Raw genomic sequence first — 25,121 nt, forward strand, 5'->3', positions numbered from 1 at the left:
CCCAATCCAGCCATTTGGAGTTTGCCAGATGGCCACGCCTCCTCCCCTTAGCTCCACCCCTTTCCCGGATCACCAACCGTGGGGCGTTTCCCCAGCTTTCCCCCATTCTAAAAGGTAGAAATGCGTCTCCTAAAACTTAAGTCACAGGCGGGAAGAGCTTTAAGCTAAAACAGGCTGGAGGTTTTAGCTCCGTCCTTTCAGCCCCACCCACCATTGGAGGCCGCCCCGGAGATATTCGGCCCCGGCGCTGAAAGAGCATTGATCCCCACGCATTAAAACATCTAGCACCTCTCTTCTGCTCCCGCTGGCTAAGATTTAAACAGAACTCCAGGGATTGAACCTGGGATCTACGGCTACAAAGCTGAGCGGCGCGCGCCCACACCCACACCCGCCGGCAATCCCTTGGCTTTACCTGTTGGGTCGTGGCCAAGCAATACTCCGCAGTGCTCAGGATGCTGCAGATGAGGCAGAGTTCCTCCAGGGTGAACTTGGCCACCTCGGACCCCTCTTTCTCTTTCAACAGGCTGGTGATGGTGAGGCCGCCGCCGCCGCTGGTCGTCCTGCAGAGGTTGGGAGGGGACGGTTCAACCACCACGCCGGACCGACGGGCCCACGCCGCCCCTGCGAGGCTCATTATCAGTGCGAAAGCAACGTGGGACGGCCCAGCACCATCAAACCCAAGGTGTAAGAACATCAGAAGAGCCCTGCTGGATCAGGCCCAGGGTCTGTCCAGTCCAGCATTCTGCCGACCAGGGACCAACGAAGCAGGACGCGGTGCAGCAGCACCCTCCCACCCATGTTCCCCAGCAATTGGAGTATATAGGCTTACTGCCTCGGAGAGTGGAGGTAGCCCATAGCCAGGATGGCCTTCTCCTCCTCCTCCTCCTCCTCCTCCAGGAATTTATCCAACCCGCTCGGAAAGCCCTCCCAATTGGCGACCGTCTTGTGGTAGTGAGTTCCACGGTTCAACCATGTGCTGTGTGAAGAAGTCCTTCCTTTGCTCTGTCCTGAATCTCCCACCAGTCAGCTTCATGGGATGCCCCCCTCTGGATTCTAGCATTATGGGAGAGGGAGAAAAATGTCTCCTGATCCACCTCCTCCACACCAGGCATGGTTTTGTACACCTCCATCATGTCTCCCCTGAGCCTCCTTCTCTCCAAGCTGAACAATTCCAGCTGTTGTAACCTTCCCCCCTAGGGGAGATGCTCCAGCCCTCTGATCATTTGAGTTGCAACTGCCTCACTCTGCCTCATGGCAGGTGCCTGCTCTGGATACATTCTGGTCGACTTAAGAACGGCACATCAGCGCCTGCACGTTTGCGTCCGTGCTGCTAGCGTTGTCGGCTTTTTAAAACATCAGCAACCGCTGCAGGAGGCCCGGTTCTAGATTCCGTCTGGGACACGGGTGCAGCGATTTAACCCACAGCGGTTTCCCTCCTGGGGCAAATACCAGCATGGGGAACATGCACCTGTCTGCGCGTGCCAGCAGCGCCTCCCCTGCAATGATTTTGCAACTGGCCTCAGGGCCCCCCCAACGCCCCCAAAATGTAAAAAAACCCACTTTCCTATCTGACAGTCACCTAGTTTAACAGACCTTCATCAGCTCCTCCCTGCTGCCACCGCACTGTACCTGACAGCCTGCAGCTCCGGGCTTGGCGCTTGGAACGTTCCAGATTGGGATGCGAAACCGCTTCCCATCCGAGGGGGGAAATTCAATTTCAGAGATGTGCCCCAGTGGTGGGTTACAAGGGGCAAAAGGAGCATGGCCAAAAAGACAAATGCTTCCAGCCCGTGGAATCTTAAGGGCACAATCCCATGCATGTTTAGATGGAAAAAAATCCTATACTCCTATGCATGTTTAAATGGAAAAAGGCCTGCAATCCTATGCATGTTTAGATGGGGAAAGTCCTACAATCCTATGCATGTTTAGACTGAAAATAGTCCTATTATCCTCTGCATGTTTAGATGGAGGGGGAGTCCTACAATCCTATGCATGTTTAGACGAGAGAAGTCCTGCAATCCTATCCATGTTTAGATGGGGCAAGTCCTACAATCCTATGCATGTTTAGACGGGGGGAAAGTCCTACAATCCTCTGCATATTTAGATGGGAAAAGTCCTACAATCCTATGCATGTTTAGATGGGAAAAGTCCTACAATCCTATGCATGTTTAGACTGAAAATAGTCCTATTATCCTCTGCATGTTTAGATGGGGGGAAAGCCCTACAATCCTATGCATGATTAGACAAAAGAAACTCCTACAACTCCCAGCATGCCCCAGCCAGCCACAATGTGGTTTGAATTTCTGTGAGCTGTCCAGAGAGCTTCAGCTTCTTGGGTGGTATAGAAATGAAATAAATACATGACTTAGTAAATAAACGTCACTGCCATAAGACGGCGCTGAAATCTCACTTGGGCAAATTTCCGGAAAGGATCTTCCAGGCGTATTCGCGGAGGTACTTCTGGAAGATGGTGGTGAGGGCGATCATGGGCTCACCGGTGCTGAGCTGCGAACACTGGACCATACACTTCTTGTAGTAGACAAAAAGGTCGGCGCAGCTGGGCAGGACGGCCCCGCCCTCGTCCACGTTGGGCTTGGGGGGGCCCTGGGCGCGGAAATCCCCCACAAAGCGGTCAATGAGCTCCCCGAGGTTTCTGCAGCCGAACAAGAAACAAATTTTTTTAAAAAAACCAAAAGACGTTTGCAAAAACATAAGCAGGGATTTTCTTTCTTTCTTTTTTTAAAAGCAGGCAACTCATAAACATTCATTACTCACTTGTCCTGGGATTCGATGTAGACATAAAGATGTGGTTCGAAGCACTTGGAAACGATGCCGTGGAATGGATTATCTGGCACTTTCGGCTTTTTCGGCTAAAGGGGGGGGGGAAAGACTGTGAGTAAATTTCCAGGGGCGGGCTGGAGGGGAACTAAAAAGAAAATAGATTCTCTTCCGCCCAGTTAATATTCCGTTTCAGGCAAAAGGGGGAAAGATTCACGAAGCATGTAAAATCAGGTTATAGAACTGTAACGTTTATTATGAAACTTTTGGAAGACACGATTCCTAAATTTGCTTGTTTTTGTAGTTGCTGTCTTCTTCCACCCGTTGTATCGTGTCTACTATATTGTAAGCCTGAGAGAAGGCCCTGTGTTGTTTTGAATCTTAATAGTAGGAGGGCAACGAGGATGATCAGGGGTCTGGAAACAAAGCCTGCTGAGGAGAGACTGAAAGAACTGGGCATGTTTAGCCTGGAGAAGAGAAGATTGAGGGGAGACATGAGAGCACTCTTCAAATACTTAAAAGGTTGTCACACAGAGGAGGGCCAGGATCTCTTCTCGATCCTCCCAGAGTGCAGGACACGGAATAACGGGCTCAAGTTAAAGAAAGCCAGATTCCAGCTGGAAATCAGGGGAAAATTCCTGACTGTTAGAGCAGTACGACAATGGAAACATGGAGGTGGTGGGCTCTCCCACACTAGAGGCCTTCAAGAGGCAGCTGGACAACTATCTGTCAGGGATGCTTTAAGGTAGATTCCTGCATTGAGCAGGGGGTTGGACTCGATGGCCTTATAGGCCCCTTCCAACTCTACTAGTCTATGATTCTATTAATAATAATAATAATAATAATAATAATAATAATAATAAAATAGAATCATAGAATCACAGAATAGCAGAGTTGGAAGGGGCCTACAAGGCCATCGAGTCCAACCCCCTGCTCAATGCAGGAATCCACCCTAAAGCATCCCCGACAGATGCTTCTTCTTCTTCTTCTTCTTCTTCTTCTTATTATTATTACTAATAATAATAATAATAACTCACCAGTCCTACAGAATATGAGCTGGTGTATCTCTCTCTCTCTCTCTCTCTCTCTCTCTCTCTCTCTCTCTCTCTCTCTCTCTCTCATTTGATTTTATCTCTACACCGCCCTGAGATCCCAATGATATAGCGAAGGATAAATATGTTTCAATAAGTAAATAAATAAAAAACCTCGACTCCCATATTGGGATGCTGTGGGTGAAGGAGAAAGAAATTAGCCATTTTTCTTATGTCCTCTCCACTATAGTTATATCTGAGGGCGAAGACAGGAAGGGGAGAAAGTTTGAAAGTAAAATAACGGAAGAGGAGGCAGGACCACTGCATCGCAACCCTAACCCACCAAATCTGGCAGGCCTTTTGCGAATTGAGCATGATTCTAGTCCCTTGGTCCTGCTGAAGCAAGGGGGAGGAGCCATCGCTCGGGGGAGGAGCAACTGCTTTGGATACGGAAGGATACCAGGGTTCAAATCTCCACCATCTCGGGGCTTTTCTCGCAGGCTAGCGTTCCGTCCAGTTTTCTAGCGTTCTGGCAGGAACGCCAGTATGTTTTCAAGGCAGTTTCGTTCTCCCCCACCCTCATAAGGACCAGAAACTTGGTGGTTTGGTTTTAAATGAAGGCGGGCATTCTTGCGCTCGATTTGAGCTATTAGGGTGGACGCCTAGAACAGAGAGAGATGCTTTATACAGAGTCAAGCTACAAATGACCACACATCCGTTTCCCACCCACCCCCTGAGTTAAAGGATCAGAGGCTGGGAGAGATTTCTCATCAGGGACCCCGGAGAGCCGTGGATGATGGGGACTGGAGTCCGACACATCCAAGGGGGGTGGCGGGTGAAGAAAGGCTTTTAGTTTGGGAAGATACGCTCTGGGAGACGTGGAAATCGCAGGCGCTCAAGGAGTTACCTTGTCAATGTCCGCCTTCTCCAGGACGACTTCGTTCTCGTCCATCATGCTTTCGTCTTCCAGGAACGGGTTGGTGGAGGGTGCCGGCTCAGCCTTCTTCTGTCGGAGGAAAGGAAGTCGGTTCAGAGAAGGCGACTCTGAAAACCCCTGGCTGGGTCTCTCATCGGGCCTGTTCAGACAACACGCCAAGCCATGGTTACCCCTTTTGCAGCAAATGGTTAGCGAGCGTGTTGAAGCCGCGGTTACTCAGCCCCCACGGTTAGGAACGGCTCGCACGACACACGAAGCCACGGCAGTCAACCATTTTGAGCGAAACATTATGGCTTCTTGTGTGGTGCGAACCCTTCCTAACCACGGTGGCTACATAACCTCGGTTTAAACGCACTCACTAATTGTTTGCTGCGAACGGGTTAGCGGCCTAACCATGGCTTAGCGTGTCGTCTGACCAGGACCACTAAGGAACGGATCACACAACACGCTAAGCCATAATATTTTGCTCAAAACGCTTAACCACCGGAAAGGACTGTAAATGGCCCTGTTTTGCCAGTTACTGGTCTCTTTCCGGACGGAATTCAGTGCCGGTTATGACCTGAAAAACCCCATTTGGCTGGGGCCAGGCTACATGAAAGACCACCTTCTCCCAAACAAGCGTGCCCAGGTCTTAAGAGCTTCAAGAGAGGCCCTTTTCTCAACACCGACTTCAGAGCCGCGTCTGGAGGTGGCGACACAATCCGGGGCCTTCTCGGTAGCCACCCCCACGCTGCGGAACTCCCTACCAAGGGAGGCTAGAACGCCGGCCTGAACCTCGGGACAGCGACACCCCCACCCCCAGAAACGGCGCTCACCGGCACCGCGTCGGAGAGGGTGCAGCCGGAGAAACGCTTGGCCAGCAGTCCTTCGAAGTTGGTCGTCCTCTGAATCGCGAAGAGAAGAAGCTTCACCTCGATTTCCCTGGCCCGTGTGCGCATGATCTTCGCGAGCTCCGTCCTGCCAGGGGGGGGGGGGGCGGAGGGCGAGAAAACGTAGGGGGGGCGGGAAGGTGAGGCAGGCCCTACCTGGATGGGATCTCAGCACCGGCAATCCCCCGGCTTTTAAAACAACCCGCTTTCCTGCCATTTTGGCGTTTCTATTCCCGCTGCTTTCATGCCGCTCTTCCGTATCGTGGTGGCTTAATGTTTGCTTTAACGGCTTTCATTACAATTGCAACTTTCTGTCACCTGGCCTGAAAAACCTGACCTATTCCTGCCCGGCTGCTAAAACCGCCTTCGGAAAACGTCCCCGATGGCAAAATCCCACCTTTTCTCTCTTCGACGGTCACCTAACCGCAGCAACGCTTCCAAATAATGCTCAAGCAAGCGCCCTATTTTTAAAAAAACACAAACCCATGTTGCAGCCTCCTTTGATAAAGCACCGAATGCATTTCAATTCGATCGGAGGCCTGTCGTCATGTCTGTCTATTTGAATTTCGCTTAGCTGCCCGCCAAAGGCTCCCGGACGCAAACAAAATACATTCTGAAGTAAAGCAGAAGCAAATTAACAGCTACTGAGGATAGGGCCTTCTCTGTAGTGGCCCCTGTTTGTGGAATTCCCTCCCAAAGGAAACCTGTCCGATGTCCTCACGGGATACATTTCCTCTTCCAGCAAGCACTGCATCTGCGATCCATTGTCCTAACTATTAACTTTGCTGCTGGCTCTTTTAATGTTTTTAGGGTGTGTGTTTAGATAGCCCAAAGTCCTACAACTCCCAGCATCCTAACCCTAATGCTGGGAGTTAAGAACATCAGAAGTACCCTGATGCTGGATCAGACCAAGGTCCCATCTAGTCCAGCACTCTGTTCGCACAGTGGCCAACCAGCCATCGGCCAGGGATGAACAAGCAGGACATGGTGCAACAGCACCCTCCCACCCATGTTCCCCAACAACTGGTGCACACAGGCTTATTGCCTCGAATACTGGAGATCGCACACAACCATCAGGGCTAGTAGCCTCCAGGAATTCATCCAACCCCCTTTTAAAGCCATCCAGATTGGTGGCCATCACTACATCTTGTGGCAGTGAGTTCCATAATTTTAACTATGCACTGTGTGAAGAAGTCCTTCCTTTTATTTGTCCTGCACCAATCAGTTTCATGGGATGACCCCAGGTTCTAGTATTTTGAGAGAGGGAGAAACATGTCTCCCTGTCCACATTCTCCACACACCAGGCATAATTTTGTCCACCTCTATCCTGTCTCCCCTCAGCCTCCTTTTCTCCAAGCTAAACCATCCCAGTTGATGCAACCTTCCCTCGTCGGACTTTGGGCCGTCTCAACATCCGTAGGATTCTGCCTTTGAACACCTTGAACGTTTCTTTTAACGTTTTACTATGTTGTGCCCATTGTCCCGTTTCGGAGCTGGGTAGCAAAGCATCCCGGCACCACGTGCTGACGCCCACCTCGTCACGTGGCAGAAGTCCACGGCGATGCGTTCCGTCATGCACCACTCCGCAGGGAACATGCGCCCGTATTTCTCCTCGTAGTCGACCAGCTGCCGCTTGATCCAAGCGTAACGCCGGTCGATTTTATCCAGCCAGGCAACCTGGAGGCCGAGGAGAGAGAACACAATCGTAGCCCGTACGCCTCACCGTGGCTTCGCGGGCACTTAGAACACCCCGTTCGCCAAGGATCAGCTGACGGCGTGGTCCCAAGCCCTCCCACCGAGGCGAAACAATGAAGATGGCCGCTACGTAACCCATAGAGCTTTATTCAACAAGTAAACGCCTCTCCACACCTGATGGTGAAGACTGACCCTTGCCTTCCTTGGGAGGCGACAGACGCTGGCTTCATTTCGGTGCCGAGTTCGAACATCGCTTTCTATCAAAGCCTCGGAGGGCTAAATTCCCTACACACCGTTTGAATTGTTTTTCATTGTTTCTATTGCTTTATATATATATTCTAGCGGCTTTCATTTGTTATCGATTCGATACGTTTCCAGCTGTGTAAGTTATTTATGTTTCTATTTCTGTTTGATCTGTACGCCACCCTGAGATCACAGTAAAAAGGCGGGATACAAATGCTTTAATAAATAAACCAAGAACTCCAACAGGATGCAACTGTGGCTTTCCAGTTCCCATTCCCAGAACACTCAGTTCCCCCCAAATAGGGCCAGATTTAAACTTCTTGTGAACCCTAAGCTATAACATGAGTAAGGCCCCTTCCCTCTTCAATGAATAATAAGATTTTAAAATGCAAAATACGGGCTCTACAATTACCGTATTTCCTCGATTCTAAGATGCACTTTTTTCCCATATAAACATCTCTAAAAAACGGGGTGCATCTTAGAATCGCAGGGCATTTATTATTTCTTAGAATCAAAGCTTTTCTTCTGTTGGTGGTACTGAAATTAGTGTGCGTCTTACAATCGATGGCGTCTTAGAATTGAAGAAATACGGTAAATGGAATGTGATAGCCGTGTAATATAGGCATTGAAAATGCAAGTTAGACGTGTGCACTGAGGAAGGGATCCCTGGAGATAATTTAGACTGACCCCAACTCCATAACACTATTCTCCCTTCTGAAGAGGTCTTTGTTTTATATGGAGTTTACGGTTTCCCGGTGGCAATGTTGTAAACGTGTTTTTTCTTTCTTTCTAACGCGAAGCCCCTTGTAACGTGAGGCCCTAAGCTGAGGCTTGTTCAGCTTGTACATAAATCCGGCCCTGCCCCCTAAACCATGGTTGGGGAATGTTGGGCTCTCCAAATGTTCTTGGAGTCCAATTCCCATCTGCCCCTAGACATAAGAACCTAAGAAGAGCCCTGCTGGATCAGACCAAGGGTTCAGCTAGTCCAGCACTCTGTTCGCATAGTGGCCAACCAGCCATCGGCCAGGGATGGACAAGCAGGACCTGGTGCAACAGCACCCTCCAGCCCATGTTCCCCAGCAACTGATACACACAGGCTTACTGCCTTGGATACTGGCGGCAGCACATAGCCTGGCGCCAACATGGTTATCTTTTCGGCGCCAGGTCAAGACTTTTCTCTTCTCCCAGGCATTTAACAGCATTTAACAACGCTAAGTTTGTTTTCTAACGGACCCCCAGAACTGTTGTTTTTAAATGGACGTTGTTGTTTTTATGTTTCTGATGGTTTTTAAATTTTGTATACTTTTTAATGTTTAGTGTTTTAACTTTTGTGAACCGCCCAGAGAACTTCAGCTGTGGGGCGGTATATCCAACCCCCTTTGAAAGCCATCCCAATGGGTAGCCATCACGACATCTTGTGGCAGTGAGTTCCATAGTTTAACTCTGTGCAGCGTGAAGAAGTCCTTCCTTTGATCTGTCCTGAATCTCCCCACCAATCAGCTTCACGGGATATGACCTCGTTGGGTTCTAGCATTAGGGGAGAGGGAGAAAAATCTCTCCCTCTCCACATTCTGCAAGGGCGAGGAAGGATGGGCCGTTGAACCCAGTGATTTCTGGACAGCTTCACATTCTCCATGCCTGGTGAAAGGCCTTGCGTTCGTGCCCCGTTGGTTTGCACCCTGGTCCACACAGGATGGAGTCCCGTTCCCACAGCCCCAGTGTCCTCCTCCTTGATCGTTTCTTAATGAGCCCGTCAGGAACAGAATCCCCGGGGCTCCCCGCAGTAGGTGACAGAGACCACCCACCCCAAAAAGATATAAACCGCAAAAAAATAAACGCGATTGCGGGTAAAAGGAGACCTGAACGTACGTCTTGGTTTTCCTGGAAGAGGACGAGGTACTCCGAGAGGTGTTGCTTAACGAATTTCTTGATGATCTCCTGCTTGATCCGGGAGTCCAAGACGTTGGCCACCAGACACGCGTCTCGGAGCACGTTGCTGGGTCCTCCGGCCCTCTGCCGAAAAACAAACGGGATGTGAGGGACGGCTTGCAGAAGCAAACGCCGGGTTTCCAAGCCGGGGCGCTGCACAGCCTCGTGAATATTTATTTATCTATTTACTACATTTCTGTATCGCCCAAGAGCCGAAGCAGACAGGCTATATACAAGCACAGGGGGTTGGAAATGCTACGTTTGCTGCTGGATCCCTCATTCTGCTACAAAATGAGAAGTCGTGAAATCAGACCGATAGCTATCTTCCGCCAGGGACCAGGATTATTATTATTAATATTATTAATATTATTATTATTATTATTATTATTATTATTATTATTATTATTACCTTTGTTCCTTGGGAAGGAAACGCTTCTTCAAAGTCTGCCAGGATCTGCTGCCCCAGCTCATTCTGGGCCACCTTCACCCTGCCAAAGGAGGGAGAAAATATGACATTTTTAATTTATTTATTTATTACATTTTTATACTGCCCAGTAGCCGAAGCTTTCTGGGCGGTTCACATTAACGCTTGGAATCGCCGATCAGCGATTCGCTCCCAGGTTGCAAGAAGCGAATCTGATGGACCAACCAAAGGAGAAATAAACCTGTAATGTGTTTTTATTCTTTACATGATGTATTTTCTGTTCTGTTTTGTTGATATTTACAATAAAAAGCAGAGGGGGGGAGGAGGAATAAATGCCGACAGAATCAAGCTATCGTACAGCTGCTCTGATGGCCCTTGAACCAGTGTTGCTTAATGGAGAATTTACTACTGGAGGTTTGATGTCTGACAGTTCATTGTTCTCCTTGTATGGTACTCTTACATTAAAAATAATAATCTCCCTGCAACTGGAAAGTTAGCATGTCAGGGTAAAAAAAAAATTCACCTGACATGCTAGCTTTCCACATACAGGGAGTTGTTGTTGCTTTAAAGCAGGGGTGTTGAACCTCAAGCATGTGGTCCAAATCCTCAGGTCACACCCTCTTCTGGTCATGCGCCCTTCTCTTGATCCCACCCCATTCCGAAAACCACCGATCGTTTGATGGCATTATTATTATCATTATTAATATTATTATTATTTATATCCCGCCTTCTTCCCAGTACTGGGACTCAAGGCGGTTTAGAAGATTAAAACATGTACAATTAAAACATATAAATATAAGTTACAAAAGTTAAAATAGAATTAAACCTACAGTAAAATTTAAAACTTTTTTTTAAAAAAAAAAAAATGAGCGCAAGTTTATCCCCATTCTAAAGGGTTAATAAACTGCCTCTCCTGAGGCTTTAGCAAGTGGCGGTAGCAGCTTTCCCATTTCAGCCCCGCCTCTTTTTGCCTGTAGCCCCACCCACCACCGGAACACCGCCCCCCCCCCTTTGAGAGCTTCTCCGGGGCGGAAAGCGGCCCGCGTGCTCAAAAAGGTTCAACGCCCCCTGCTGTAAAGCCGCAAGAAGGGGCTCCAGCCAGAAGCCCTCTCCAACCCTGAAGCGGTACAGTCCTTCCCGGAGCAGCTTCCGCTCGGGCGCTGCGTTTTCTCCCCCTGCTGCCGGCTCTTGCGGCAGACGGCCGCCCTCTTACCTCTCCGAAAGCTGCCGGATCTGTGGGATGGCCATGTATTTACTGAAGTGGTCCAGCACGTTCACGACGCCCTGGAGGAGGTTGGCAACTTCTCCGTACTGCCTCCTCCTGGTCATGGCCCTGCGGCAGCAGCGGCGGAACGAAGAGTAAAGGAAGGTCAGAGAGGAAGGATCCAGACGGAAGCCAGGTTTTGAATTCAGCCTTCGCCCAGCTTGGCAGGCTCCCGAATCCTATCATCCCCACCTGGCTGGGGATGTTGGGAGGTGTAGTCCAGCACATTTGCAGGGTAACGGGGGTCAGGGAAATGGAATGAACCCCTACCCACATTTTGAACCGGCCTCTGCACACACAGACTGAGTTCGGACAAGCGCGATAACCCCCACTCAAAGGTTTGAGCAGCCGTGCTAACAAGCCATGGTTTGTTAACCACGAACAACCCACGAAGAGAACCCGGGCTTTGTTGTCGGGTTGTGAACTGCGGCTTGGCTGGGGCATGCTGGGAGTTGTAGGACCTTTTGCTGTCTAAACGTGCGTCTGTTTTTAGTAAAGGATGAATCGCAATGAATTCTCATTATCGGCACCTCTAGGAATCGCTGCAGTGTGCTAAGGACTAGGAACTTATTTATTTATTTAGAATATATATGTACCGCTCTCCATTGAAATTTCAGAGCGGTGTACAAGATAAAATTAAAAAAAATAGAATAAAACACATTAAAATTGATTTTAAAAGATGCAAAACGTACAGTGAACCGTGGCTGGTGATTAAGGAAAGTCTTCCGGGAATAATGACATTTTCAGGAGGCGCCGAAAGGAATACAAAGTTAATGCCTGCCTGACCTCCAGAGGCAAGGAATTCCACAGGAGGGGGGCCACCACGCTGAAGGCTCTTCCCCTGGTGGACTCCAATCGGAGGATGGATCTAGGTGGAACCACCAGGAGCAGGCCCTCGGATGACCTCAGTGACCGGGCAGGTTGGTAAGGGAGAAGGCGCTCTCTCTCTCAGGTATCCTGGTCCCAAGTTGTTTAGGGCTTTGTACACACAAGTACAAGAACCTTAAACCTGGCCCGGTAGCGAATAGGCAGCCAGTGCAGTTCCCTCAGCAGAGGAGTTGCTCCATAACTTGCTCGCTATGGGTTTGTTTTGAAGGCAACCCGGGAATCCCCACAAAGAGGAACTTTTCCGCCTTCCGCCGCTCCCGCCCCACCCATCGCTTACTCCAGAGAATCCACGCCGCCGGCCAGCATGTGGAGGTGGTTCAGCGTGGTAATGGAGGTGGTCAGGTGCCGCTTGGCGTGGTCCAGCTGTTTGATGTCGCGCGTAATTTCTTTAACCTGTTCAGATTCAAAACGAATCGGACTTTTAACCGAGAAGCGGAAAGTTCAAGAAAGGGCAGAGGTTTTGAGTTCTGGGATATACGAGATTTCGGTTCCGGGATTAAAGGACAATTCAGACGTGCCGCATTTTGAAGGAACGCCTTGACGTTTTATTTCTAAGGAGAGAGATATAGAGGCGCCTTAAACACGCATTTGGAAACACGTGCGTTCATTAGGGTTGCTGGGGACACCTGAGTGGGACCCCATCCCTTCACTGTTATCAGAGACAGTGCGGTGTAGGGGTTAGAGTGTCGGACCGGGATGTGGGAGATCTGGATCTAAGTCCCTGCTTGGCCATGAAGGACTTGGAGGACTTTAGGCCAGTCCCGGACTCTCAGCCTAGCCTCCCTCACAAGTTTGTTGTTGTGAGGATAAAACGGAGAGAAGGACTACGTACGCCGCCTTGAATTCCTTGCAAGAGGAAAACAGAAGGCGGGACGGAATCATGAATCAATAGCAAATCAGTCCAGCAGGTGTGTTGAACCTTAGACCTGAAGATCGAATCCTGCCAGACTAGAGTCACAGGCCAGCTCTCTGGGCTCCCCAAGACAGACGCCATGGCTCAGTTCAGACAACACGTTAGTCAACGCTGTGTGAAAACTCCACTCAATGGCGGAGTTTCTAGGGGGCTGCTCTCCACACATGTTCTGACTCCACCGTTGTGTGACTGTGGGCCACCGTGGGGTTGAGTAAAATCCATCCCGACGTTTGATTGACAGTTCCTCTGCCCTCTCTCCTCCCGGCGGTATCCCATCAGCCATTGCTGCCAAAAACAACAACAATCCCAGCGGCTCTCCTAGAGTGGCACACCCTTCTTTCGCCGCTCTTGCCAGGGAACTCTGTAGCCAGCGGGAAAAGTCAACGCAACGGAGAACTCCACACAACACGCAACGCAGCGGTTGTGCAGGAACTCTCCTCTGCACAGTGTGGCTATTCCGCGTGGAGAGTTTCCCCCAAAAAACACCCCCGTTGCATGGAGTTTTCCCGCCAGACGACGGTGGCGTAAAAACTCCACCGTGGAGTTCTAAAACCACTGTTGATTATTATTATTATTATTATTATTTATTTATATAGCACCATCAACGTGGTGTCTGAACTGAGCCCATGTCTGTCTTGAAGCGCCCCAGGGAGTGATCCAGGGGGGATCCGCTTGCTCCTTCTCAAATCAGAACCTCGAAAGATCTTGCCTGGGTCTTTGGGATGGCCCAAAGCCATCGGTTGGGATGGAGGGACGTCGAGGAACCGACGTCCTTCCCGAAACGGGCCGGAGAGACTGCTCGTAATGCCATCCACCCACAGGACCGTCACTCAATTTCCTCGCACGCCTGAAGCCCTGAACGATGTCGATTTGATTTCGTTTTGAAAGGCCGCTGGCCGGGGAAAGCTGCTCTGGGGTTCGAAATCCAGCCCACGGCCGAGAGTTGGTGGTTCCTGTTCTACAAGGCCAAGTGACCACGGAAAAGAGGAAGGAAAAGGTAACTCAAGAAGCAACGTCCTGCAAACTCACCATCTGCTCAGATTTTTCGGCTTTGTCTTTGATGTCTTTAATCTTCCCGAACAGCTGCTGAATAGCTTTCTGGGCCTCTTCAAGAGCCTAGAGAAAAGGAGGAAAAAAGACTAAAGCCCGCAATCCTATGCATGCTGAGCCAGGAAAAAGGTCCTACAATCCTATGCATGTTTAAACAGAAAATAGTCCTACAGTCCTATGCATGTTTAGACAGAAAAGCATCCTACAGTCCTATGCGTGTTTAGACAGGAAAAAAGTCCTACAATCCTATGCATGTTTAGACAGAAAAGCATCCTACAGTCCTATGCATGTTTAGACAGAAAAGCATCCTACAGTCCTATGCATGTTTAGACAGAAAAAAGTCCTACAGTCCTATGCATGTTTAGACAGGAAAAAGTCCTACAGTCCTATGCATGTTTAGACAGAAAAAAAGTCCTACAACTCTCAGCATGCCCCACTCTACCATGCTGGCCGCAGAATGCTGGGAGTTGTAGGCCTTCCCCCTCTTCCCTAAACATGCAAAAGGTTGTACCCTAAATTTGGTTTCCACCTTCAGGCAGAATTACGGCCTCAAATATGCCTGGAAAACATCACCACTGAATTTTAGATTATTATTTTTTTTAAAAAAATCAAGTATCTAGTCCTCATGGTGGGGCAGGGAAAATTCCAGAAGCCATGTTGGGCTTTACAACAAAAATGAAGAGCCCCATGTCTGAGAGAGAGACAGAGAGAGAGAGAGAGAATTCTGCTAAGTCTGGACCACATGTCACGCGTCCGACAAAGCTGACATCAGAATAGAATCTGACACGGCTTTTTAGCAACGCTTTTGATGGTTAAATTCACCAAGCTCTCACATTGTTTTAACTGTTTTTACTGCTTTTAAATCATATACTGGTTTGAACTTGATTAATGTTTAATTTGTATAATTATTGTTTTGTATTGTATAATTTTATCTGTACGCTGCCCTGTAGATCCTAGTGATATAGGGCGCCGGGCGAGATACAAATGTTTGTTGTTGTTGTTGTTTTTAAATAATAAATAAATAGAATTGCTTAGGCCTTTCAGGTGTTGGAAGACCCTGTTGTTTACAGCAAAGGGTAAAGTGGGAACTGCAAAGCAGGTAAAAGTTGGCCAAGGGGAAGAGACTGGAATCCTTTTGCAACAAATGGAACTTGCAGCACAACGTGGACACAACAACCCTGTGTGGTAGGCTAGGCTGAGAACGAATGAGGAAGAGGAAAGAGTCACTGGCCCCAAATCACCAGGCATTTTCAAATCTACTCGCCTAGGGCGAGCGACCCCCAGCCCTGGGGCGATCAGGATACCTGTCCTGAAGCTGGAGCAAGGGAGACAGAAGCAGGAATAATGAACAACGGGGCCTGCTCTTTCCCTGTCCCCTCTACATCTCTTTCTCTTTGGGCGTTGTGGGTTTTGGGGTGTGTGAGTTATTTTACGATGGTCAAGCAGGGGATTGCCTTATTTAGTGATGGATTGTAAGCTGCTTTGGCCAAGGATAAAAACCCTTTATAGACAGATAGAAAGCATAAAATAAAGAAATGCACCCTGGTACCCCGAGATAACTCCTTCACAGTGCGGTTTTCAAGCAGGTAGGAGGAGTCCTTTCTAAAGCAGCGGGAGAAACTCCCAACATTTCGGACCTTCCTCACAACCAGCACACGTCACAAGACGACCCTGCCTCTCTCTCCTCCCCAGGCCCTCTGCGTGTGCTCAGAGGATGCTGGGGAGGAGGCTGGCGGTAGCCACAAGGAAGTCACTCCGATATTGGTGGATTCGGTTCGTGGCTGAGAGGGGATTTGAATTCAGAGCACCGCACCGCCTGTCAACGTGGAGAGGTTCTCCGCTGGCTGCTGGCTGGAACAGTAGCAGCCTGGATCAACGGCGGACGTTTCCTCCAGCCAACGAAAATAAAAGAAATGGCTCAAACCAGATACATTTTTCCAGAATAGATTCATTCAGATTCCTTTCTTCTCCCAGAACGTATGTGTTCACGCCAGGGTAAAAGCCTCGGCAGCGATCTCACCAACCCGTTTAAGCAATCTAAAATATAAATAACATCGCCTCGCAGATTAAAAACACATGCACACATAGGCTGGATCCAGAAAGCCCGGGTGCAGTTTAAATCTAATCTACATATTTAAAATGCCAGCTGCAGAGAGGCACTTCAAGCACAGAATAGCCAAAGGAAGAGTTATTGTGCACTGAAAAATCCCTCTCTATAAAACGCTAATGCAACCCGTGGCACGGAGGTTCTGAGCTGTGACACGCTGAAGGTTCCAAGTTATGAGAAGAACTTTGTACGCTGAAGGTTCCGAGCTATGAGAAGAACTTTGTATGCTGGAGGATCCGAGCTATGAGAAGAACTTTGTACGCTGGAGGTTCCGAGCTATGAGAAGAACAGAACTTTGTACGCTGGAGGTTCCGAGCTATGAGAAGAACTTTGTGTGGCTCAGCAACAAGATATATAAAAACAGCTGGGAGCAGCTAGGAGGGAGCAGGGAGAGTGGCTGGGAGTCCCAGCCTCCTTTTTAAATAACTAATGCCCAAAAGAACAGACAATATTTTTGGGTCTTGGCAGAAGACACACCATTGCATCGTGCCCAAGCACGTTTCAGATTAAAAGGGATAATTGTGTTCTGAAGGTGGGGAAGAGGGAGAGAAAGAGAGAACACCTCAGCTACCCTTTTAGCCAGAGAGAGGAATTAATTAAGCAGAAAATCCATTTTTGTGAAGAAATTGAGTTTGGCAGTTGTTTTAATATTTCTTGATTTATAAAACCAAAAGGAAAAAAAAAAAAAGGAAAAACGAAAGACAGACTGCCTGGGCCACTTTAACAGGTGCCGTAGATCCGAGTGGAGCTAAGATCTTGGAAGCCAAAGGCAAGTACAAATGGTGGTTATTTTGCACCAGGCTTGTAAGTGGCCTCTTCCCTGGTCGCCGGTGGCGAGTTAAATCCTCCTCCAGGCGACAAACTCTTCTTTTTCATTCAGTCTCTGAATTATTAACAAAGACGCTTGGACAAATTGGCTAGTAACATCTCTGTGCCTGAGCCAATGGCTACAGAGGCCTCGTTCCGATACACTTCCGGCGAACTGCTAAGAGCGTCTCAGTAGATTTCAGCCAGTTTCTCCCACCCTCTGGGTTGGCTGGCATGTTTACGCTCCAGGGGATTGTGGGAAATCAGAGCCCGCTCTTGAGCCACCCAACGTGACATATTCCGACCTGTCAGAATTGCCGAGGGAACCGATTGGTGGTTGGGGGGAAAGGGGGCGGGCTCCGGAGAAGGGCGTGGCCAGCTGGGGATTTGGGCCCCCCCCCTGGGCCAGAGGTTCCCTCCTGATTTAGAAGACAGGGAGAGAGGGTATTTCTCGAACTCGGGGCAGGCGCGCCGTAGCGCCGAGCCTGAGGGTTTCAACAAGCGCAATCTCAACTGATTTCCCGTGCCAATTTGGAAGAAAATTTCTATACTGGGGGAGGGGAGAAAAGGGAGGGGGGGCAGGAACGGAGCAGCCGTCTACAAACATCAGGGTGAGGCGGCATCTGCTTCCCGGGCCTCTCCCAAGGCGTCAGAAATAGCCGCCGTCTGGAACGGCCGAGAGAAAGCTGCGTTCCACCTCGCCCAGGAATGTTCCGCCGCCGTTTTCTCCCTGCGGAGGGGTCGGAAAGCGCAGCACAGGTTCCATGTCCCCCCCACTGAAAAAATAAAAAATAAATAGAAGCATCGTCTACAGATGTTGTGCAAGACAAAACACACACACAAAGAGATACACGCCCCGATCTTAAAGACGCGAAGCAGGGAAAGCCAAAAGCAACGGAGCTATTTTAAGATCTTTCCGCGGCCTCGGGAGGAAAATCAGAGCGGCGTGTTTTCGTTTTCTTTTTAAGAAAATACGTTAAAAGACCAGCACGGGGCCTTTCGAAGTCTCTTCCAGTGCTGCACCGCTGCGTCGATGGAATGCCACAGATTCGCAGTTCAAGACGGAGTGTCCCAGGGCAACGTTCATCCGTCTTGAGACGGGGGCTGCCCCAGATTCGCTTGCCATGTGGGGATAAAAAGCAGGGCTGCGGATTTTAATCCCGTCCAGAAAAATTCGCAGCGCGCAACTTCGCCTTTTCTCGGACTTGCGCATCTCCGTCTTTCAGACAGGGGCTTGCGGTCCGGCGACGGAGCGCCCGGTTTGGAGGGGGAGGGACCTGGATTTCGCCTCCGGCACATCCGGTTTAACGAAAAGGATCAGGTGGGGCTGACGGGGTCACCCCATCCGAAAACGGAGCAGCGGGGAAGATGCAACGTTAAGAGCACTTTCGCCTAAGAAAACTTTGCTAGGATTCTATCCTTTCACCGAGGGTACCAGTTTCGGTGGTTGAACAAAGGCCCTTTTCATTTTGGAAGGAAGGCGGGGGTGGGGGGAAGCAGACGAGACAGTGCTGGGGGAGGCGATCAAGGCCTTCAACACTATGAGCCGTTATTAATTAGGGTCATTATCACCGGCAGACAATCTCTTCTTGCCTTTCAACCTCCCTGGAGAAGGAGCAGCCCGGGGGGAAGAAAGGAATAGCAATTACATTTCGACAGGGTTTCCTTTCTGTCAGGCTTTCGGGCCCGGGGAGGGAGAGGAGGCAGAATTCCACCCAGGGCTGAAATGTGACTCAAATCCTTTCTCGTGTAATCCGACCTGCTCCAGTTTCCCCACGCTCTGACCTATTAACCACTGGAGCTGGGAAATTCCTGACATTCCTGCTGGCTTCCCCAATGCCAGGGTTTTGCGGGGGGGGGGGGTCTGGCAGGGAGCCCCTCCCCTGATTCCGAGCTCTGGGGCCAGGCACACATGCGCACCACGCTTAACCCTGTCCCCAAACAGTCGCTTCTTTTTTAAAAAAAAACGCACAACGCACAGTTCCTTCAAGCACCTGCCCTGGCTCAACTTGTCGGGCCTTGGGAGCCACCCTGAACCGCAGCCGGCGACGAGGAGTTTTGAAAACTGTTCGCAGGTTTGTCCTTCTTAAAGCGACATACAAGTGGGGGCGTGCCGAAATAATAATAATAATAATATAGCAGTGTGTCGGCCTGCGGCTAGACATGCCCGGAGAAGGGGGTGGGGGGTAAACTGACTCTACAGAAACCAAGATGTTTCATATCCAGACAATGGGATGAGGTACTCTAGCATTTCTTATCTCTATAGGCTCACTGCCATCAACATTCCAGAGGTCCTGGAAGCTCACAGGTCCTGCATGGTTGATTGGTTTTATTAGTAGTAGTATTTTATTTTTATAAAAAGCATTTCTTCTTTTGATTTAGTAACGGCTTGGGACCCGACCACATTCTCTCGTACAAGCCTGCCCTGGTCTTAAGATCTTCCGGGGAGACCCTCCTATAGATACCGCCACCATTGGAGGTAAATTTGGTTCAGAGGCAGAACAGGGCCTTCTTGGTGCCTACTCCCAGGCTCCGCAAATCCCTGGCGAGGAAGGCTGGTCAACGCCAGTCCTCTTTACATGATCCAGGTTCCGATTGCGACACGACCCCAAAGCAAGAAATCTAGAGTGCATGCCTCCTTCAAGTAGGTGAGCTCAGATTTCTTACTCAGCTACATACATAACACCAAGATATATATATATAACGTGCAGCACACTGGAGAAGGAAAACTTTACCCATTTTGCAGAGGGGAACTACTGAGGCGGAGAATTCAACCTCTTGCCCTCCACACCTGTTGGAAGGCAACTCACATCGCCTAGCTGGGGGTGATGGGGCTTGAGGTCCAACACCTCTGAAGGGAGCTGAGCCGGGGAAGGCAGGTTTGGGTGCAAAGGAGCAAGCAGATCAAAACACCGGGCAAAGCAGAACGCTCAAGAAAGTGAGCCAAGTTAGCCCCAGCGTACACATGACTGGCTGAACCCCCAAACAGGAGTGCTCCACAGTGACACGTTTTTGAGATTGGTCCCCGCGTGGCTTATTTGTCTTAAATTAAACGCGGGAAATTCAGAGAGGGCTTTTAGAATATTGAGAGGGAAGGCAGGGATTAAGGAAGCAAGGGGGCTTGGATAGCATTGACCCCAAGAAAGGTCTCCACATTTTTTTTATTTCGCTCACGGACAAGCACATACCTCGCGCCCATCCTGCCCGACGTTGGTCTGCCCTCTCACGACCGTCCGAATGTTGTCGTCCAAGCGTCTGCAAGGGGGGGAGAAAAGGACACAGGCTAAAAAACAATTAATCTGCCCCAGAAGCTTTTTTTTAGAAAAAGAAACACACACACACACACACACACCCAAATCCCTCCCACCAATTGCCAAGAGATCAAGCCCTGTTGGAAATAAAGAAACCGTGACATTTCGAATTTCAAAATAAATATCCCAGCACGGCACACCGGCGCCACAGGGAGCTTAATCGACTCCACTCGTAAGATGTGAACCTTGTCGGAGTTTGCGTTTCCGCAACGGTGCTGGAAAGAATGAAATCAGAATTGCCTCTTGATGCATATCAGCGCGTCTGTCCTGCCCCAGGGGCAGAGAGCAGGGGAGATCCGGGCGGGCATTGTCAGAAACTGAATACTAGACCAGACAGGCCCGTGGAAGGCATTCCGCCCTGCAAGCAGCCAGGCTAACAAAAGGGTACTACGTTCCCGGCTCGAGGCAATCGAATTTGGTTTCAGGGTAGCCTCGTATTCAAGGACTCTCTTGGTCGCCACAGGTGACCAGGGATTCCGCAGAGGCGAGCAGGCTGGCGGAAATCCACCACAAGTTCAACAGGACAAGCGCTAAGGTGCAGCGAACCAAAAGGGCGATAAAAACCAGCACGTCGAAATGGAGCGTGAGATATTAAACCACTGTGGGTGAGTGGAATCCTAACACACAGGGGGCAGCCTGCCTCCGATTATTCAACGCTGAGGGCAAGAACACGCGGGGGCAGTTGTAATGCCATATTAGGAGGTCCCCTAGGAGGTCCTCTGAATGCCGCTGTCACCAGCAGGCTGCAACAGTGAAGAGGAGGAGGAACTCCAGAGGGCATCCAGCAAAGCCAACGTGGGACGCGGGACCAGATGGACCTCTGATCCAATCCGGACTGCCTCAACATTGAACAGCTTTACCTGTTCGGCTTCGGTCTACCGCCGGCGGAAACAAAGGAAGGTGGGGGGGAGAAAAAAGGCCCACTTGCCTGATTTTCAGTTTGATCTTGTTCACCACGTCATCGATGCTGGCTAAGGACTGTAAGATAAAAATGGGGGCGTGTACAACCTCAGCAGAACTAGAACTTGTTCGTCAGCATGAAGCAGAACGCGTTTGTCTGCTGTGTACAATTTGCAGCCCGTCATAATACGAGAGGAAGCCTGTCTGTCTGTCAGCCCCATAGCTCACCCGACATGAACCCTAGACACCTAAAACTTGGCCTGTGGGCTAAGGGGACCCTTGAAGTGTGCACCTCGGCATTGCTTGATTCTTAAAACACAGCCATTTTTAATTAATTTAAACGTGTCCTTGCATTTGGAGGCTGCAGCAGCGTCTCTGGTCACTAGGTGGCAGACGTCCCTAACCAAAGCATAGCTTTGCAGTCAATACAATTTGAAGCTGGGGGAAGAGTAGGCTCAGGGACAGGGTTATATGGCTGCCCCCTTTTTCCTGCTGTGGGGCAGCCCCCCCTCAAAGTAGTGGAGTGTACACACCCTCCCCTGAGGGAAAACCCCTGGGAGTTGACCCTCCTGCCTCCTCACGCTCCTAGTTGTACATTACAATGCCGTAATAATGGGTGACTTCAATTACACCCACGTGGACTGGGGTTAAATTTCTCAATGCCCTAAACGACAGTGCCCTAAGTCATGGAACTGATCAGACGGGAAGCAGCCCTGGATTTAAGCTCAAAGCGGTGCTGCCCAGGACCTAGTCTTCAAGGGAGACGTCCCCGCCGGAAGTGAGGCGGGTGGCTATGAGAGAGAGAGGGAGGGCCTTCTCAGTGGTGGCATCCCAACTGTGGAATTCTCTCCCAGAGAGGTTCGCCAGGCACCCAGTCCTCTGGCCTCTTGGGGGCAAGCCAAAACCTTTTCATTTTCCCTGGGTTTTTGCAATTTCCTTCCGGACGACTGATTTATTTTGCGGCGTTCTGCTCATATTATTATTATTATTATTTGCATTTATATACCACCCCATAGCTGAAGCTCTCTGGGTGAGAGCTTTGTAATCTTTACAAAGATTAAGTCACGGAACATTTATATATATATATACACACACACAAAAAAAATTTTTAACCATAAAAAGCATAAAAACAGATTAAATACAATATCTATCTATTCTTAAAAACTCAAGCTTATGCTGTTAAATGCCTGGGAGAAGTGCAAAGTCTTGACCTGGCACCGAAAGGGTAATAATCTTGGCGGCAGGCGGGCCTCGTCAGGGAGATTATTCCAGAATTGGGGGGCCACCACTGAAAAGGCCCTCTCCCTGGTTGCCATCCTCCGAGCTTCCCCCGGAGCAAGGCACCCAGAGGAGGACCTTAGACGCTGAGCGTATCGGGTGAGTTTGGAGCGCTCCTTCCACAAATGGAAGAGCTCTTTCCACCCAATAAAAAGACAGATTTGGCGGAGGGTCCAACCAGAAGAGCCACCGAGGGGGAGGTGATTTCCACCGATTCTCCCTGCGGCTCCGATCCCACTTCCTGTCCCGGAGCGACCCCCGACACTCCAAATTGCCCATGCCCCCCCCACCCGCATTCCTTCAGTGGAAGGAACACCAGATCCAACCCTTTGCATTTCCATTTTGATTATCTTGTTCTTTCCGTAATTGCCCTGGGGATTAGCATTGAAGGACGCTAATAAAAATCCCAGCGTTTTCCTTAAATTGCAGTCCAGGGCCCTGTGTTTCTTGCATCTGAAACCCTTTGTTAATCATACAATGTGTGTTTTTCCCCCTCATCTCTCTGAGGCAGGACACGTTCCACCGAATGGGAATGGTGACCTCCCGTGGACAAAGGAGGCAAAGCAGAAGAACATCAGAAGAGCCCTGCTGGATCAGACGGAAGGTCCATCTAGTCCAGCACTCTGTTCACACAGTGGCCAACCAGCTGTCGACCAGGGACCAGCAAAGCAGGACACGGTGCATCTGCACCCTCCTGCCCATGTTCCCCAGCAACTGGTGCACACAGGCTTACTGCCTCGGATACTGGAGGTAGCACATAGCCATCAGGGTTAGTAGCCATTGATGGCCTTCTCCTCCAGGAATTTATCCAACCCCCTTTTCAAGCCGTCCAAATGGGTGGCCATCAACACATCTTGTGGTAGTGAGTTCCATAAGCAAAACCAGCCGGCCACGAAAACCCAAACCAGGCAGCTGGGAAGATCAGATTTGGCATTCCGCTGTGATTCAGAGCTCGACAGCCTTTCCCAAAGAAGAGGGCAAACCGAAGTCAAAGAATGCAGTGTGCAAAAGGCCACCATACATGACCGCACCAAGAATTTGCTGCTTTGGCTGCACAGAGCATTTGGCAGAAGAGGAAGCTCAGCACATCTGAAAAACGAATTCCTTTCGTTTCCAATGTTCCGGCTGCAAGTGCCGATGGTTTTCTTGCCAGAACAGCACCACCCACGCACAAGAGGAACGTGTTAGCAGAGTGGGGAAATGCTAGGGCCTGCAGGATGGCGCCCTGAAGAGCCGCTTTGTGTGCCCACAGGCAGAAAAACGGGGTCAAAATCATAAATCAAACCCACGCCCCATCACGTCGCAACGCACACAGGACTCAACTCACCTGTTCCGTCGGGAAAAGCGTGTTAATGTATTCCACGGCGTTGAAGTCTGCTCTGTCTAGGGGATCTTGACTGGGAAATACCTGTGGGTCAAGAATGAAACACCAGTCTGAAATTTCAAGCGAGAGCCGTGCCATTAAAAGGCATGCTGCATGTACAGGCCAGAGCGCCATCATACGATTTTCTTTTAAAGACCAAAACCAGTCCTACAATTCCCAGCATACCCCAGCCGGCCATGTTGGTAGTTGTAGGACTCCCCCCCCCCCCATGTTGACTGTAGAATGCTGAGAGTTGTAGTCCCAACATATTGGGAGAAAAACCCAGCTAGGGAGGGTGGATCTACAATCATCAAACAAACCCTTGAAATGGGCATTTCACTGCCCTTGGCATTTTACAGTCGTCCCCCATTTGCACCCTAAGATAAGCCCCCCCAAATGCACCCACCCCATCAAGCAAGCAGACACGAGGGCCCCCCAGAGCCCAGCAGAAGCCTCCGCCCCTTTCAACGGACACCCCTGCACCCACCAAAAGCATACAGCGCCCCCCCACACACTCACGCACCCCACATTGGCATCCCAAGGTCCTTCCTACAAGGGTCAGTGACAATAGCCTCCTTTATGAGTACCCCACAGTCCCTCCCCCCTATCTAATTAGACCTTCCCCCTTGGCCCCACAGCCCACTAAGCTAGGGTGACCCTATGAAAAGGAGGACAGGGCTCCTGTATCTTTAACAGTTGCATAGAAAAGGGAATTTCAGCAGGTGCATGCAGCACCTGGTGAAATTCCCGCTTCATCACAACAGTTAAAGCTGCAGGACCCCTACCCTCTTTTGTATCTGGTCAAGAGGGCAGGGTACCTGCAGCTTTAACTGTTGTGATGAAGAGGGAATTTCACCATGTTCCCCGTATATACAAACGAGACCTGCTAAAATTCCCTTTTCTATGCTACTGTTAAAGATACAGGAGCCCTGTCCTCCTTTCCATATGGTCACCCTAGTTTAACCGGGTTGCTGTTAAAGATACAAGAGCCCTGACCTCATTTGTATCTGGTCAAGAGGGCAGGTCACCTGCAGCTTTAACTGTTGTGATGAAGAGGGAATTTCACCAGGTTCCCCATATATACAAATGACACCTGCAGAAATTCCCTTTTCTATGCTACTGTTAAAGATACAGGAGCCCTGTCCCCCTTTTCGTAGGGTCGCCCTAACTAAGCAAGCAGACCCTCCAGCAGCAACTTTGCCTCCCTCCACCCCCACCAGCAGCCCCTTAGAAGTGCACCCCTCCCCTCCCTTTCTCCCCACACAGCCAGGACCTTCCCAACCATTCACCCATCAGCCTCCCTATAGGCACCCCACAGCCCCTCCCCACTGGCA

At 49.9% G+C, this 25,121-nt stretch overlaps 1 protein-coding gene across 3 annotated transcripts in view; it reads right to left on the minus strand.

Annotated features, from left to right (window-relative positions):
• Positions 1–25,121, minus strand: part of VPS53 (VPS53 subunit of GARP complex) — a 37,246-nt gene that overhangs the window by 11,367 nt on the left and 758 nt on the right. The window contains exons 2-15 of one of the 3 annotated variants that reach the window (XM_063146759.1): positions 23,752–23,832; positions 21,175–21,224; positions 20,124–20,190; positions 14,001–14,087; positions 12,336–12,451; positions 11,120–11,239; positions 9,892–9,970; positions 9,423–9,566; positions 7,150–7,292; positions 5,562–5,703; positions 4,717–4,812; positions 2,776–2,870; positions 2,411–2,653; positions 413–560 (exon numbers count right to left, since the gene is read on the minus strand). In XM_063146759.1, coding sequence (XP_063002829.1) covers positions 413–560; positions 2,411–2,653; positions 2,776–2,870; positions 4,717–4,812; positions 5,562–5,703; positions 7,150–7,292; positions 9,423–9,566; positions 9,892–9,970; positions 11,120–11,239; positions 12,336–12,451; positions 14,001–14,087; positions 20,124–20,190; positions 21,175–21,224; positions 23,752–23,832 — 1,611 coding nt within the window. Of the gene's footprint in view, positions 1–412; positions 561–2,410; positions 2,654–2,775; positions 2,871–4,716; positions 4,816–5,561; positions 5,704–7,149; positions 7,293–9,422; positions 9,567–9,891; positions 9,971–11,119; positions 11,240–12,335; positions 12,452–14,000; positions 14,088–20,123; positions 20,191–21,164; positions 21,225–23,751; positions 23,833–25,121 lie in introns of all 3 variants that reach the window. The other 2 variants (XM_063146758.1, XM_063146757.1) reach the window with 2 other exon arrangements.

The sequence above is a fragment of the Elgaria multicarinata genome, chromosome 22, assembly GCF_023053635.1.
Source record: "Elgaria multicarinata webbii isolate HBS135686 ecotype San Diego chromosome 22, rElgMul1.1.pri, whole genome shotgun sequence".
Taxonomy (NCBI): domain Eukaryota; kingdom Metazoa; phylum Chordata; class Lepidosauria; order Squamata; family Anguidae; genus Elgaria; species Elgaria multicarinata.